The following is a 15,937-nucleotide window of genomic DNA, read 5'->3' as shown; positions in this document are numbered from 1 at the left end:
GTATAGTAACAAAAAGAGGAACTTTGGCAGTAAACAGACTGTAGCATTGAAAGATATCTACTTGATTTGACTCATTTGGATGGCTGAAGCTTCATATTAGCTTCAGATAAACTTTTAAATACATTTTTTGCACAGAAGGAGGACTGTGGATTTCATCCCCTCATAATGCACTTACAATGTAAGTGCATTATGAGGGGATCCTCTAATGGTCAGTATGAACAGGAGGGACAATTACAGCAAGAAAGACATGATTTAATGTTCATTGACTCATTGTGACTTGCACATAGCTTGGACTAATGCTTCCATCTATGTTCATCAAATTACCATGCACCTGTATATTATAGAGCTACCCATCAATACATATACTGTGTATACTGCATTATACATTTATTGCACTAATATAATCACTCTCATATCATTGCCATTATTATTATAATGTGTGTTGCTCGCTGACTGTGCTACTCTACTCTGCAAATTGCCTCTTTGGGGACAAATAAAGTGTTCTGAATTGAATTTAATTGACTTGAAATTTGGGCACCTGACTGCTTTTTTTAAGACAGACTTGAAAAACCTGTGAACTTGTCCTTTAAGTAAAGAATCTGATAATTTTCCACAGATAAAAATCGCTATTAAACTTAGTTTTGGGCTCTATCGCTCTCCATAGCAACAAAGTGGTACGAGCACAGCATCTCGGGGGCGAGCTTTTTTTTTCTTTTTTTTCCTGAGTGCGCGCTCTCTCTCTCCCCCCTCCCTCTGCCGTTTTTCGCGAGGGGCGGGGCTAAAGGGAGACACATATCGGTGGGGAAACAAGAGTTCCGACACAAGAGAGAACCGGCACCGGGGCCACTGCGTACAACAAAAGCCTCCTAGAAACGTGAATGAGAGCGCAGCAGACAACCTCCTCCGGCCTCTGAGTGAACCGTTATCAGCCCCGCCGTGTGTCGCAGACCAGAACCGCAGATGGTGAGTGTTTTCCCCCCCGTGTGTGTGAGAGTGTTTGTGAGTGTGTGTGTGTGTCCGCAGCCTCCCCTCCCTCCGCGGCTCTCCTCTCTTTTGCTGCTGCTGCTGCTGCTTTTTTGTGAGAGATGAGGTGAGGTGATGATGTCCGTTTACTCGCTAAAGGTTTAGCTAACCGGGAGCCGGGTTTTTTTATTTTATTTTATAGGCGGCTGGATGAACGTTGGATGATATTACAGTGTGTAGCCTTGCTTAAAAACAACAGAGCAGCTATTTTTTTGTAGTTAAATTTGGAGAATATTTAAACACCCGCCGTCGTGCTGCTCCAAAAAAATGCTAGCAGCGTGTTGTTTTAATGTGCATTAGTTAGCTAGCTCGCTGGCTAATTAATATAAACCAACAAGGTGATTCAAAGCTACTAAATAATCCATTTAATCAGCACACAATACCCCCGTTAATTTTAGTGGCCCCCTCCTTTCTAACAGATATTTAAATTTTCCTCCTTAATAGCCGATTTGAAAATTGATTTTTGCTGTTACATCATGTTTTTGTTTTGTCTGAGCAGCCATAGCAGGTGAATAAGTTCTAATAATAAGCAGTCGAGCTGCAACGACTAGTCAATAAATCGATTATTTGCCAACTTATAAAATAATCGAGAACGAGTTTGATATCGAAAATTACTCCAAATGAGCAAATTCTCTGCTTCCAGCTTCTTAAATGTGAATATTTCTTTGTTTTTTTTTTCGTCTTCTATGTCAGTAAACTGAATATTTTGGGGTTGTGGACTGTTTTTTCTTTTTTGGACAAAACCAGACATTTGAGGACTTTATAGACCAAACAAGTAGTCGATTAATTGAGGAAATAATTGATAATGAAAGTAATCATTGCATGCAGCCCTATTTTTTTGAAGATAAGTGTGATTATACTCTAACTGGCAGGGTGTAGGCTCCAACCTGCTGAGTGTTACATAAAAACAAGCCTATACAAGCAGAAAGGCATTTCCACTAGATATAACCCCATAGACAATGCATGAATAACACTGAACAAATAAGCACATTAATAAAAGCAGAAGAATTTAAAGCCTGCTGAACATAATTTAGTCAGCAATACCACACATACAATGGAGCTGTGACGTGTACAGCACGCTCTGATCTAAAGGCTTTTCCCATATTGACCTCTTAAAATACATTTACACACACATTAGTATCCCAGTTTTGATCATACTCAGGTTATGATGTTCACAGGAAACATGAAAAACCTAGTCACTCATATCCTTTCTTGCAACATCAAGGTTTCTGTTCATCTCCATGCAGTTACTCAACATCTCAGTCATATCTGTACCAACAGAGCATGATTAGTAACCTGGGTAAGATTCCTAAAACAGTATCCCTGTTTCAACCGCAGTGTTTTAAGGTTTCTTTAAACCAAGGGTTCATCCACTTTACATGTGTAACACATAAATGGGATACTAGTGAAACAAAATGGTCCTCTTAAATGGGGACTAATGTAGAATCTAAGTGTGTCCCTAGACCCCATTTTTGGGAACCACTGGCCTATAATTAATGTCTGTGTCTCACTTACAGCAGCTAATGCTGAATGGATGAGTAACTGGGTTAAACCTCTGCGTTAATCAGCATTAGTCTAACGCTCCAGGTGGAAGAAAACATGCGTTTGACTCATTTTACAAATTTCCCTCCCCTTGTTTGTGTGGTCGAGCAATTTACAAACCGCTCTGTGGTCTGGTGAAACCGCTTTTTATCCGTTCAGGGCACCACAACTACAGCAGTCTGTCATTATAGCCCCGGCATATGGCGACGAGGCTTAAGTAAGTATATGGTCATTTTCATTTCCTGCCGCCGTCAATGGGCTGCCTGACTGTAATTTCAGTCAGAGCTGACAGGACAGATTGACACCCTGCTCTGTTGGCTGATTTACGTCAGCACTCTGGTGGATTTGAGAGGCCGTTGTTTCGATTCGCCGGACTTGTTTGTCCAAAAATAAATAAATAACTAATGGCAGATTTAGACAAATCACATACAACGTGCCGCAGTGGCAGCTAATAAACGTTTATTTTGTTTGGCCTTATGCTCTCCTGTCAAACAATTATCATTACCGGCACAAAAACCTGATTTGCTGGGCATGTCAGCGGCACCATATGTTGGGGAGGGGGGTTGTTTGCCTGCTGTCAGATGTGCAGAACAGTATTAAATGGGTCGCCAGCAGGTCCAAGCCACAGAGCTGCAGGCAAAAATTTTGCAGAGTGATGGTTTTAACTAGCTACATACCTGTATTTCACATTCCTATTCCCTATCTTTTTTATTTGTACTGTTAGAACTGGCTTCAATAACGATAAATACTGCCAGTGTGTTTATGTGAAAGAAGGAACACCCATTCATTTCTGGAAAAAGGTGTTTTCTGAGTGTGATTTTTTGAAGCTTTGAAGAAGAGTGGTTCCTGTTTTTTTGTTGTTGTTTTCTGACGTGTGCTGCACATGAACTTCATGTTTTTCAGGCCTAGGTGAAAACATTTTGTACGTCCCAATCATCTGACAAATGTCTTATTGCCAATTTTGCACACACACACACGCAAGCAGTTCACCTCTTTTTTTTCTTCTTCTCCTCTGGGGAAATACAATCCTCACTGTAGACTTCTGGCTCAGACGTTTGAAGGCAAAGACTTAGCACATTCCTTTCACTTTGATTTGTTCCATTTATTTCATTTCCCTGACATGGTTCACTGCAGTCTACTGGAAATCAGATCTTATTGTATTAAAGGTTCAGTTGCACAACCAATACAGCAACAAATCAGTCTCAGTTTTACAACAGAGGGGAGATAAGAAGCTTTGGCATTATGATGATATGATATTTCATGTCTTTTTAGTGCTCCTCAGCCCTGCCTTCTGTCACAGAGGTCCATGTGGCTTTTCTCAGTACAAATTGTACTTTTGATCTAAAAAAGGAACATCAGCCATTCACTCACATTTGTTCAAATCTTTTGTGGCTGTCAGCAGCACTGATCTAATGTAGGTTATCTGGTTTTTGAAAAGGAATAGTTTACATAGTGTTTCCCACAGTATCATCAGTCAGCAGCCCAGCAGACGTCTGAGGAGACACTTTATGAGGTTTGAAGAGGGAAATATGCTCACTGTAACTTGCATGATTGTCATTTAATCTGGGGAAATAACTACTTAAGATGTCTTTTTAAGGAGGGAAAAAGTTGCAAATTTAATTTCCCCTGTCCCTTGTCCATCTCAATCAGCAGCTAAGGAGTCTTCAGTGTGTATGATGGAAATTTGCTGCGTTCGCCGAGCAGATATTTGCATGTTGTTGTTTTTTTTCCCCAAGACGGGATGGGGCATGTTATCCTGAATTCCAGCCCTGGAGGAGAATTTGGTTGTGAAATGTCCCCCCCTCTTCTTCTCTGACCTGTGATAACATCTGATCAGTTGTAGCCCCTTGAGGCTGATTCTTCTCTATCTTCAAGAGAAACTTCAGAACGCGGCGGCCGCTCGCTAACGTCAAGTCAACACAGGCTCCCGTTCTTCAACACATTCTTTCTCAGACTGTCACTGGGTTTCTTTTGCAGTTTTTTAAGAAGAAAACATAAACAAACCAGCTGCTGCAGCATACCAACACCATCTATTACCATCGCTGAACATCACAGACTTGCACACCGTTCGGTTTGGGGGGGAGGGGGAGGGGCACTGGACGGAAAAACCAGACGTCATAAAATTTTATTTAAGAACACACGTTTTACATTGTGCTAATATCGCATTTTATGATTTGCAAACAGTCTGTGATCATGTTTCAGCTTTGAATTAGACCAGATCATCAACATCATTATCAGACACTTTAAATGGTTTTAATTGTGTCCTCAGGCCTGTTCCTCAAAAGAGTAACAAAAAGGAAACACACGTCTTTTCAGTAGAGTTAGAAACACATTGCGGTGCAGAAAACTTGCTGACTTCTAAGTGCTAATAAAAATCAGTATCACCCTCTGTGTCTCAAAGGGAAGCCTGCTTCTCAGAAATGATGTGTACATGTTCAAGTGTTAAGTCTACTATCGAAAGGCTGCAGAAAAGAATAAGGAAGCTTCTTAAATGTTTCTCCAGTGCTGCAACGATTAGTCAATGAATCGATAAGTCGAATCCCAGAAAATGTATATTTCAGACATTTTATATCATCAGCAAATATGCCAAATGTTTCCTGATAGCAGCTTCTCCTCCTTGTGAACTGAATATCTTTGGGTTTTTGACTGCTGGTCACACAAAACAAGACATTTAAATAGAGCTGCAACAATTAATCGATTAGTCACCAACTATTTTTATTGGGTTTTTTAAGAAAAAATCCCAAAATTCTCTTGTTCCAGCTTCTTAAATGTGAACATTTTCTGGTTTCTTTTATGATCTCAACAAAACCAGACCATTGCAGTTGCATCTCAGGCTTTGGGAAACAGCCATCAACATAATCGATAATGAGAATAATCATTAGTTGCAGCCCATCATTTTGTGCTCTGTGAAATCATATACATGCACAGGATATTAAATGATGACGGAGCTAATTGTCAGTTGGAGCTCTACATTTTTTTTTTTTTCCTCATTTTTTTTTAAGCGCTTGTTACCCTGCATAAATAAATATAGCTGCATGTTTGGATAAATACTTAATGAAATTTTATCTGGATCTTGGCAGCTTCCCCAGACAGGAAGTGAGAAAACAAACGTCAGTCAGCTGACTAAAGAGACACACACACACACATACACACAGACACTCGATGTCCTGGCCTTTTGCAGGAAAAAAAAAAAAAAAAATGCCCCGTCACTTTCTCGTAGCATACAGGAAGTTCAGAAAAAGGGAAGAGAAATACCAGCTAACAAAATGCCCAAACACGCTCTCAGATGTGATGACTCTACAGACTGTTGCGGTGAACCTCCCATCTGCACGTTAGCGTATCCGCACGCCTTCGTTCTACTTTATTATCAGTTTCTCAACCAGTCAAGTGTCAAAACATCACGTTCGGCCTATTTTAATATCACGGAAAAGTCCTTTTTTTTTTTTTTATTAACTGCATACCAATTTCGTGTGTTTTCGTTTTTTGCGTCTCAGGCATCTTTTCCACATAACTTGCTGCTCAGTCCCTTCATGTTCAGAGTAATTGATGGGAGATTGCTGTCAGGAGGGAGACTATATATCTTCCCTGCAGCAGCTGTTTTAGTTGCTGGATCCGTGCCATCGCTTTGCCCTGCAGGAGTAGTAAGATGCTATCTGCAAATAAATATTTAACTAATATTTGATGTTACAAACACTGGACTTGGACTGCACCGTACAGCTTATTAACACACTTTCCATGAGTTTCTTCACATTTGTTCAAGTTTTCTCGTCACTCCGCCGTCCCAAACGATTAAACAATGATCACATATCTAAAAATAAAAGAGCAGAGAGTGGGAGCCTTGTTTTTGGACTAATGATATTGTTAACATAGCGACTGCTTTCCCTTGTAGGGGCCTGCTGCGGTGCATCGTGCACTACGGCGTGCGTTCGGGGGGATGTAAAATGTGAAGTAGGGGTTGTGTTGTGTTCTTTCCATCGGCGCTACAAAGAGAAGATGCTACTTCTCATTTGCACTCTTCATGAACAAATCAACCTTTCGCCCTCATAATATTCTTTGAGGTCGTTATAACTGTTGAGATTTACGTCAGAGGGATACAGCTCTTGTAAACACTTGAGATTTAGACGAGAGGGGTCTGATGTGTGTGTGTGCGGTGGTGGTGGAGGTGGTGGTGGTGTGTTGGAGTCTGTTCAACTTCCATAACAGCACAGATTATTTTGAGGTCGAATGCTTTCTAGACTACATACTCAGATTCTCTCCCTGTTACATATTTTCCTGGTTCTGATAGAATAATAACTGACTTTCGGGGTCACTTAACTCTCCTGTCACATGGGTGGTCTGTGCCCTCTGGGGTGGGGGGGGGAGGGTGAAAAAGCAGAAGGATTTGTGACAGTCCTGGTTTTTAGAAAAGGTCAAAGCCACTACCTTGTTGTTCAGTGAGCAGATTATAGCTATTATACAGTTAGTTATAGTTATAGTTTAAGCAAATATGCCAAATATTTGCTGGGTTTAGCTTCTCAAATGTGATGATTTTAGTGCTTTTCTTTGTCCTACATGATCGGACACTGAACGTCTTTGGGTTTTGGACTGTTGTTCCGACCTTTAACCTCGACTCTGGGAAATTATAACTGACATTTTCACTGTTTTCTGACATTTTATATAGAGAGAAATAATGGGCACAATACTCAATTTAATGAAAGTTTAGTTGCAGCCCCCCTCCTCATGCAGATGAAGCTGCAAAGTAGCATATAACAGATTAAAAGGATAGTTTGACATTTCTGTTTTTCTGATGAGAAAATGGATACCGCTCTCATGTTTGTACAGTAAATATGAAGCCAGCAGGCAGTTAGATCAGCTTGGTTTAAAGACTGGAAATGGATAACCTGGCTCTGTCCAAAGGTAACAAAATTCACCTACCAGCACCTCTAAAGCTCACTAATTAACATGTTATTTGATTTAAGCTATACAAAAAAACAGACATGTAAGAATATCAGGTTGTGGTTTTTACGTGCCAGACTGTTTATTTCCTGTCTTAAAACTAAGCTAAGCTAACCGACTGCTGGCTGTAGCGGACAGAGTGATATCAATCTTCTCATCTAACTCCAAAAAATAAGCAAATAATAACACTTCCCAAAACTACATCTTATTTTAAACAAATTCAAAGTAGAAAGGGGAACCGGCAAGACTCTACCAGAAGCTCCCAGGTGGCTGCAACATGAACACACACACACACAAACAGGCAGACATGTGCAAGTGTGATTAAAAATTTAAGCTCGTACTCAAAGAGTGTGAGGGATAGATGCTGTGAGGTAAGAGTTGAACCCCTGTTGCAAGAAGATTTCAGCTCTTGTGTGAAGGTGCTCTTTGTTTGGGGTAAGATACGAGACTCCAGCTGGCTCTGGCTTCTGCTGTGTCAAATCGCCCCACAGTTAACTAATGCTTCTTTATTTTATGCTCCACATTGAACACCTTGTTCTGAGCTCAGACAGTCTCTTTTTTTTTATTAATCAGTCAGACTATTGTGTTAATCTGGCTGAACGGAGGTTGTTATTCTCTCGTAGTTTCCGTCACTCGACAGTTTAAAAACGCTCTCAAAGAACAAGTGGTCATTAGCGGGCGTTTATTGGGATGGAAGTCTGTTACTGCCGCTGCTGCTGCTGCTTCTGTCTGTCAGTCCGTTGGGACTCTCTCACACAGAGAGAGAGACAGAGGAAGCCAGATGTGTCATAACAGCTTCCTGCCACATTCGAGTCGTTTGGTGGCAATTGAGACACATGTACATATAAGGGCAAGAGAAGACACGATGGCACTGGCTAATCTGAAGTCTTCCAAGTGATCTGAGTATATGTGTTTGGAATGCATGCCTATCCTCCTAACACGGTAACTAATCCTGTTGTGTTGTTTTTACCACCAAAAAAACCAACAAAAAAAACAAACATGGCAGGTCTTATCCCTAACTCTGATTAGAGTTGATGCAGAGCATGTTTTTCCTTTTTTGGTTGCATTTATTTCATATTATTCACAAACAAAACCCCCTTATTGACCTCGTTTTCATGCTCTTACGGCTTTTCCGCTACATGCGTGCTGTGAAGACTTGAATTTTCAGTAGTGTTAAATAATTTTTTGAGGAGATCAAAGACATGCTCTGCTGCAGGAACAGGAAGTGGTCGAGCATGCAGTGTGCAAGATAACCACCACCAAGGAGAGAGACAGACAGAGAGAGAGAGAGAGCGGCCTTGTTAGCTTAGCAGCAACATGAGAAAACAAGCTCAAGGTAACTCAGGGATGAAGAGGAGACGGTTGTAGATGTGATTGCATCGACAGGAAGCTGCGTGGCCTCACTGCTAATGAGCCAATCATTTCAAAAGCTCGTCTTCCGGTCGTCACAAGTGCAGACAACACCCTTGTTTTCTCCTCCTACTAAGACGTTGAGCGGCGCATTAAGGAAAAAAGGTCAAAAATAGTATGCAAATTATAATTCAGAGGTAACATGCAAATTCAGAAGAGATGTAGAGATAAGGCTGGTCGATATGATAATGTACAGTATGTAGTTTACACAGAGACCATAAAGAGATATCAACATACTGTTTACACTGTGATATCTATGACTTTATATCTCTATGATTAGTTGATTAATACATCAGTTGATTGACAGACAATTAATCGGCAACTATTTTGATAACCAAATCTTTTTAGTCATATTTCTTTAAGCAAACATTGTGGGTTTTAGCCTCTCAAATGTGATGATTTATTGCTTTTCAGACATGGTTTTGGACTGTTGGTTGGATAAAATTATAATGTGCATTGTCACTATTTTGTACACTTTTTATAGACAAAATGATTCATCGATAATGAAAAGTTGCAGCCCCAGTGTGTATGTTTGCAACTCGTTGAGCAGGACTTCTTTATCAGGATGAGTCGTGTGATGACCAAAAATTGTGTCAGTGATTAATTGTGAAGAGAGAACGTCCGCATACAAAGTTTTCATCAGTTTATTAGCAAAATTTTTGGCCATAATTGGTCTTTTTCAAGTTTAATACAGTCGTTAGATGCAGCCTTTAAGTATACAAACACCACGTCATCAGCAAGTTAAAAGGACAGTATCGGATTTGTTTTTTTTGCTTCGATGTGAAGAAGCACCTTGATTATTAAAGTGTTTAATTTGCTAATTAGATTCTCACTAATTTGTATAACATCATGAAATGAAAGTACAGATGTACAGATGACTGTTTCAGCTGTTTGTTTTTATGAGAACAACATAGTTTGTTTGATTTCACGGCTTTGGATCTGAACTCGTGTCAGCAGGTCAACAGTTTCATGAGGCAGATGGATGCACATACTTCATGCTGTCATTTCATTCACTGCGGCCGACTGTGGATTTGTTATATCGCTTGCGAAGCAGGAAATTTTTTTTTTTTTTGCAAGTCAAAGAGGTAACAGACCTGCTAAAAAAAAAAAAAACGAAGATCAGCATGTTCTCTTTAAGATACCAAAGAGCTCCCTCTCTTTGCAACTCTGGTAGCAGCCCCTGAACCCCTCCCTCCCCTCCCTCCCCTCCCTCCCCTCCCTCCCCTCCCCCCCTCTCTTACATCCAAACCCTTCCTCCAGCTCCAGCCAAACTGCCTTACATAACAGGGTTTTAGCAAAGTCTGCAGTGGACTTTTTCCCCCCAGCCGAAAACAGAGGCCGCCCTTCTTCCCCTGCACACTGGCTTTTCCATGGCACTTACTGTGTGCGCGTCTGAATGTCTCTCTGTCTGTTTATTATCCGCTTGAACTACCTGTTAGTCCTGCTTAAAGATGTCACCGTGCTTGTTGCTGCTTGGGGGACCGGCTGCAATACTCCAGAGGGCAGATTCAGTCATTTACTACTGTGTAACTTTCTCCTGCGTGAGCTCATGCAAGCCTCTTTCTTTTTGTTTTTTTTTTCTCCCCCTCTCCCTCTCTCTCTCTTTAACCTCCTGAGTGCCTAGAGGAAGTCTTTCAAACGCTCCCGTCATAGTGAAACAAACTGCAATTACGTGACAAAAATATCAACACCTACAATGTGGTGACTTGTGCTAAACAGCAGCCATGAGAATTATAAACCTTCCATCGTGCACGATCGCAGGGTCGAGTGAAAGAAACGCTTCATTACATGCATAGTTAGAAAAAACACTGAGTAGTTTTTTTTTTTTTTTTTTTTTAAAAGGAGACCAGAAGTGTTGTTTCATGTAAAACCGCCCTGTGAAGTTTTCTCAGTCGTGAGCTGTTGTGCTATGTGTCGAGGCCGGCCCCATGCGGAGCGTCCCACACAGCTCAGCTCACATGACCAGACAGCAGACGGCACCTGATCCTCTCCCAGGGGTGCAAAAGAGACAGATGGAGCAAATAGAAAGAGGAGGGGAGAGAGAGAGAGAGAGAGCAAGAGAGAGATCAGATTGACAATGCTAACACACTGGTGAAGGTAATAAGAAGACAAATTAGATTGGTGGTTTGACCTACAGCCTTGTGAAGTTCTTAGGAGTCTTACTTACTGTTGGTCGCACTTATTATTATTTGTTGTTGCACTCAGAGGCACAACAGGAGTCTGTACACACATTAAATGTTTGTTTCTCCTCTTTTTTTTTTTCTCTTCCAGGACACCAGAAACACCAGTGAAGAGAAACCTGTCCAGCGATCTAAGGTAAATATGCATCGCCCTTCTTCTTCTTCTTCTTCTTCTTCTTTCTCAGTCCTCTGTTCATCTGTGTGCGTGAGTCTCGCCCCACTTCAGTTCCATTTTCATCATCAGCCTTTTGATCTCAGAGGAGAGAAGAGGAAGTCGTTTTTTTTTTTTTTTTTTTCCTGCATTTGGTGTCTTTTGTAAATGCATGCTTTCATCTAGAGAGGCCTTGTTCGCCTCTTGTTTGTGTTTGCGGTTGTAAAAAAAAAACCAAAACAAAAAAAGGCATATTTATGTGTTCAGTCCTTCAGCTTTAAGACTCAAAAGGAAGTGTGTACATCATGTGAGAAGACGGTCTACCCAATGGAGAGATTGGTGGCCAACAACCAGGTCTTCCATTCATCATGCTTCTGTTGCAAGCACTGCAACGCCAAACTCAGGTGACTATTAACCGCTTTCACCGTTTGTTTACAAGACTTTCTGTACTTTTTTTTATTGCCTTCCTGACTCCCATCGTTCCTGTTCCCTTCTTCTTCTTCTTCTTCTCTTTCGGCAGCCTTGGCACCTTCGCGGCTCTCGCGGGAGAGTTTTACTGCAAACCCCACTTCCAGCAGCTGTTCAAAAGCAAAGGCAACTACGACGAGGGCTTCGGACGCAAACAGCACAAAGAGCTCTGGGCCTCCAAGGAGTCAGAGAATATAACAAAGACGGCATAATCATGTCTGCCTGTGACCCGACCTATCCCCATCCCCATCCCTCTTACTTTCCCTCCTCCTCCTCCTCCTAACACCTTCAAATACATCATGAACACATGCCCCCACATACGTCGGGGGCGTTGTTAAATCACCCATGCGCTCACTAGCTTTTTAAACGCCATCAGAACAGGTACATGCACAAACAGCTATGAAATTACAGGCCAGTTATAATCCATACCACTTCAAATTGATTTCGGGGATATTCCTTTTTTTTTATTTTTATCTTTTCCAATTTCCTGTTTTGGAATTGGTACTTGATTGTGACCAAAAGCCTTCTCCGGTACGGGGAGTGTAATAATAATTTCTTTTAGTTAACTTTTTTTTTTAATAATAATTTGCACCCTTTTTATTTTGAATAACTGTATGCTCAGGCAAACATATCAAGAGAGGGGTTACAGAGCATCCATGTTTTGCAGTAGAGCATACACTCAGGTCAATTTTCAGAGGGTCTTCATTTGCGATGTCACCCGAGCATTTTTACACAAAACAAACAAAAAAAACCACACAAATCAAAATAATAGTCCTCAGTATTGTGACTTTGCTGTCAGTTTGTCAGGTTCAATGTATTTGAGGAACTAACAGGGTACAGAGTACTGTAAAATAACCGCACACATCAGCAACAGCTCACCTCTCGTTTTGTTAGTTTGTGTTTAGTTTCACTATTGTTCGCTTCATCCCATGGTTCTGGTTTTTTTTTTTTTTTTTAGTGCCCAGTTTGAGTCTTATCCTTGCATGTTGGTATGACTGGGTCTTAATAGCCTTATCTTACGACTGTATCGACCTTTTTTGTGTTGTGGATGATTATTATCGTCTGTTTCATTTACGCATAGCAGACCCACTTTTTAAAAAAAAAAGTTTTTAGGAGCACTTGAGTTTGGATTTGATTGATGTCACGGCATAAGTTATGATCCTCTCTGAGCTTTTATGGTTGAACTTTTAACAGAATACTCAGATTGTGTTTTGTAAACTATCTGTACATAGAGCTGTCGTTTGTGATTAGTGAACGTCCCCCCCCTCGTCGTCCCCCGTCCCCCCCCGTGCCCCCCCCTTCCTCACCATATTGTACTTGCACATATGACCACACATGATCACCAGACCAAGATGTTGATAATCACAGGGAAACTGAAGCCTCGTCCGTAAACATCCCTCACGCACGCTGTCATGTTAAAAACATTTTAGGGAAGTGTTTGGTTAAATTGATGAAAGCAGTTAACGTGTCTTTATATCACAAAAGTGACGCGAATGAGGATGTTTTTCGACGGACGGAGCTTAAGCCTTCGCAAGAAACCACACGATTTTGTTCCTTCGTCTGTTCACGATTGTCAGTTGTTGGCGTCTTGTGGTGATTTTTTTTTTTTTTTTTTTTTCCCCTCCTCTGCTGTACTTGAGTGTGTTCATGTAACTGGACAGTCTTTATGAGAATCAATCCAATCACATTGTCTTGAACATCACCACCACCATCATCATCATCATCCCCCTTCCACTAGCCCCCCACATCCAATAAGCGTGGACAGGTTTCCTTTTAAAAATAAATGCCTTCCTGTTCTCATCTCCTGTCTTATTAGCTAAATACATCTTAGCACTTGGACCTATTTCTTGATATTCGATTTTACAGTAGGTGGCTGACGGAGCGTTTCGTCACGGTACTGGTCCCCTTAAATGTGCTCCTGCATGCTGCATGCAAAACCCAGTGCAGAGCACCCCCTGCTGGGGAAAGTGTGACAGTGGTGTCTTAGTGTGAGAGGAAGAAGAAAAAAACAAAACAAAAAAAAAGAAAAATTGTTGCCCATAAACTTCTCAACAAAGCCTTTATTCAAAAAGTTTTTGAATAAGTTGCCTGTCTGCGGTGCAACTACTGCACTCCAGCCACTTTTGATCTTTATTTAATTGCAGCACCTAAGAAAAATCAATCCCATTTAGACCAAGTTTTCCATGTCTATATTTCATTCTGAACAAAGAATGAGTCTAAAGCCATTCAAATATCTCCTTTTAGAAAATATCTGAATACCACTGAGACTTGACTGACACTTGAATGACACAAAAAAAAAAGTACTTTTTTTTTGTGACTGAAAGTTTACTGTGAATTTGAGCATGCTGTGCAGAATAGAAAGCTAAACAGATGGATATTTGCTACTTTTTTAAAGAAAGAGAAGCCTTAGAAATAAATAAATAGCTGACCTTATTGCTTTTTTTTTTTTTTTTTTTTTCCAAAACGAGACCATTGAGTGCACAGATCTTTACAAAGAAATCTCTCCTGATCATTCCTTTTCAAAAAAAACAGCCCTGCTTATTGTAGAGTCCCACTCTTAAACATAGGATTACTTCACTCAACCAGCAGCCATTTTTTCCTATCTGCCCACTTTTTATCCACATATAATGTACAATTCTAATTCTACTGTGTGTATGTGTGTGTGTGACAATGTATATTTTATATTCTCCTTTTATTTTTTTTTGTTTTTCTTTTTAAAAATGGTCCTCGGGATCCTTGAGAATGCTTTAAAATCAAAAGTATTGTATCTAGAAATGCTGTCTTTGTCATTCTCCGTTAGCAGTTCGCCAAGGTACAACTGCATAAATCTGTGAATTGCGACTTCTAAGTGTAACAGAGCAGACAAGGTACACTTTACACTGGTGCCAAGAGGCTCAGGTGAATGATTGCAGTGTAACGTTTTAAATGTTAAAACCTGTGAATCATTTCATTTTTGTGCTAAAACTTGATATGGACTTAATTTTCAATGCTGTCGTCATCGAGACATTTTAAATGTATGCATCTTTGAAAATGTATCCTATATTACAGACTTGACCTGTGGATTGAGGTGGCCTTACAGCAAAAGGACGCTTGGACTGCGTTTGCAGTCTTTTTCTCCTCTATTCTCCCTTCTATCTATTGCTTAGTTGTGGTATGAAACATTTTAAAAAAAAATTTGAGCCCCCTCCCCCCCAACCCGCCCCTCTTCTACGCCAATGTACACTATCATTTTGTGCATTTTCCAAGTTTTTTTTTTTTCTTTTTTTCTTTTTTGTTTTTTACATGCTTTTGGAGAAAAATAAAATGCTGGTGTTGATTTAATTAAGTGATTCTTGTGTGTTTCATTCCCAAGAGGTTAAGAATTAAAGCTCAAGGTTATAAAAAAATTACAATTCTACTATGAATAAATTACTATACTTACCAATGAATTAACTGGAAAGCAGCATTTTAATATTGTAGGTACATATTACATATAATGTATTGAGCAGTTTAATTTATGCAACGCATCTTTTTTTTTATAATGGTTCATATATGTTATGTGTGTGTGAATCTGAAAATGAACTAGCACTGCTTGGTAGATAAATGTAGTGGAATAAAAAGTACAATATTTCCCTCTGAAATACAGTTAAGTAGAAGTATAAAGTTGCATTAAATGTAAATACTTAAAGTTAAGAGAATTTCACCTAATTGCATCCAAGTACATTGTAATTAGGTGCGTAACTAATGTAGTTTGTTACACCACAGATCATTGATTGGACTTCTACTGTATATTTCTATCTCTAAAGGTTTATGGGCTTCAATCAAAGGGCGAGTCCGCTGAAGTCGTCATTAGTAGCCTGTAACAGTTGTATAATGTCGTCTGTAGCCTCTGGAGGGAAATCAGATTCAGCTTTATTGGCCAAAGCACGTTTACGCACACAAGGAATTTGACTCTGGTTTCTAGTGGCTCTCAATATATTTACATACAGACAAAACAAGGACAACAAAGCTGAACGAATGTAAGTAAACATAAGCTCAACACTATTATTTACATGTGCAAGATAATTATAGTAAACAACAAATGGACAACAACATAAGATAAGATACTATATGTGCAGGTAACAGTAAATTGTAAACAGGGTACAAGTAGTTCAAAGATGTGTGAGAGTGCTGAAATAAATATTGTCTTTCCAAAATTTGAAATAATAATCCTGATGATATCATTTGGGGTTGACATCAGAAAATAACC

At 40.0% G+C, this 15,937-nt stretch overlaps 1 protein-coding gene across 1 annotated transcript; it reads left to right on the top strand.

Annotated features, from left to right (window-relative positions):
• The first annotated feature begins 773 nt into the window (after positions 1–773).
• limd2 (LIM domain containing 2) lies at positions 774–15,030 on the top strand. Its single transcript, XM_067616502.1, has 4 exons — positions 774–963; positions 11,182–11,226; positions 11,509–11,645; positions 11,762–15,030. The coding sequence occupies exons 1-4, from the start codon at positions 961–963 to the stop codon at positions 11,919–11,921; spliced, it is 345 nt and encodes a 114-aa protein (XP_067472603.1). The 5' UTR covers positions 774–960; the 3' UTR covers positions 11,922–15,030.
• The last annotated feature ends 907 nt before the right edge of the window (positions 15,031–15,937 follow it).

Source organism: Thunnus thynnus, chromosome 17 (assembly GCF_963924715.1).
Source record: "Thunnus thynnus chromosome 17, fThuThy2.1, whole genome shotgun sequence".
Lineage (NCBI taxonomy): Eukaryota > Metazoa > Chordata > Actinopteri > Scombriformes > Scombridae > Thunnus > Thunnus thynnus.
The sequence above is the reverse complement of the archived record's forward strand: the minus strand, read 5'-3'. Positions and strand labels throughout refer to the sequence as shown.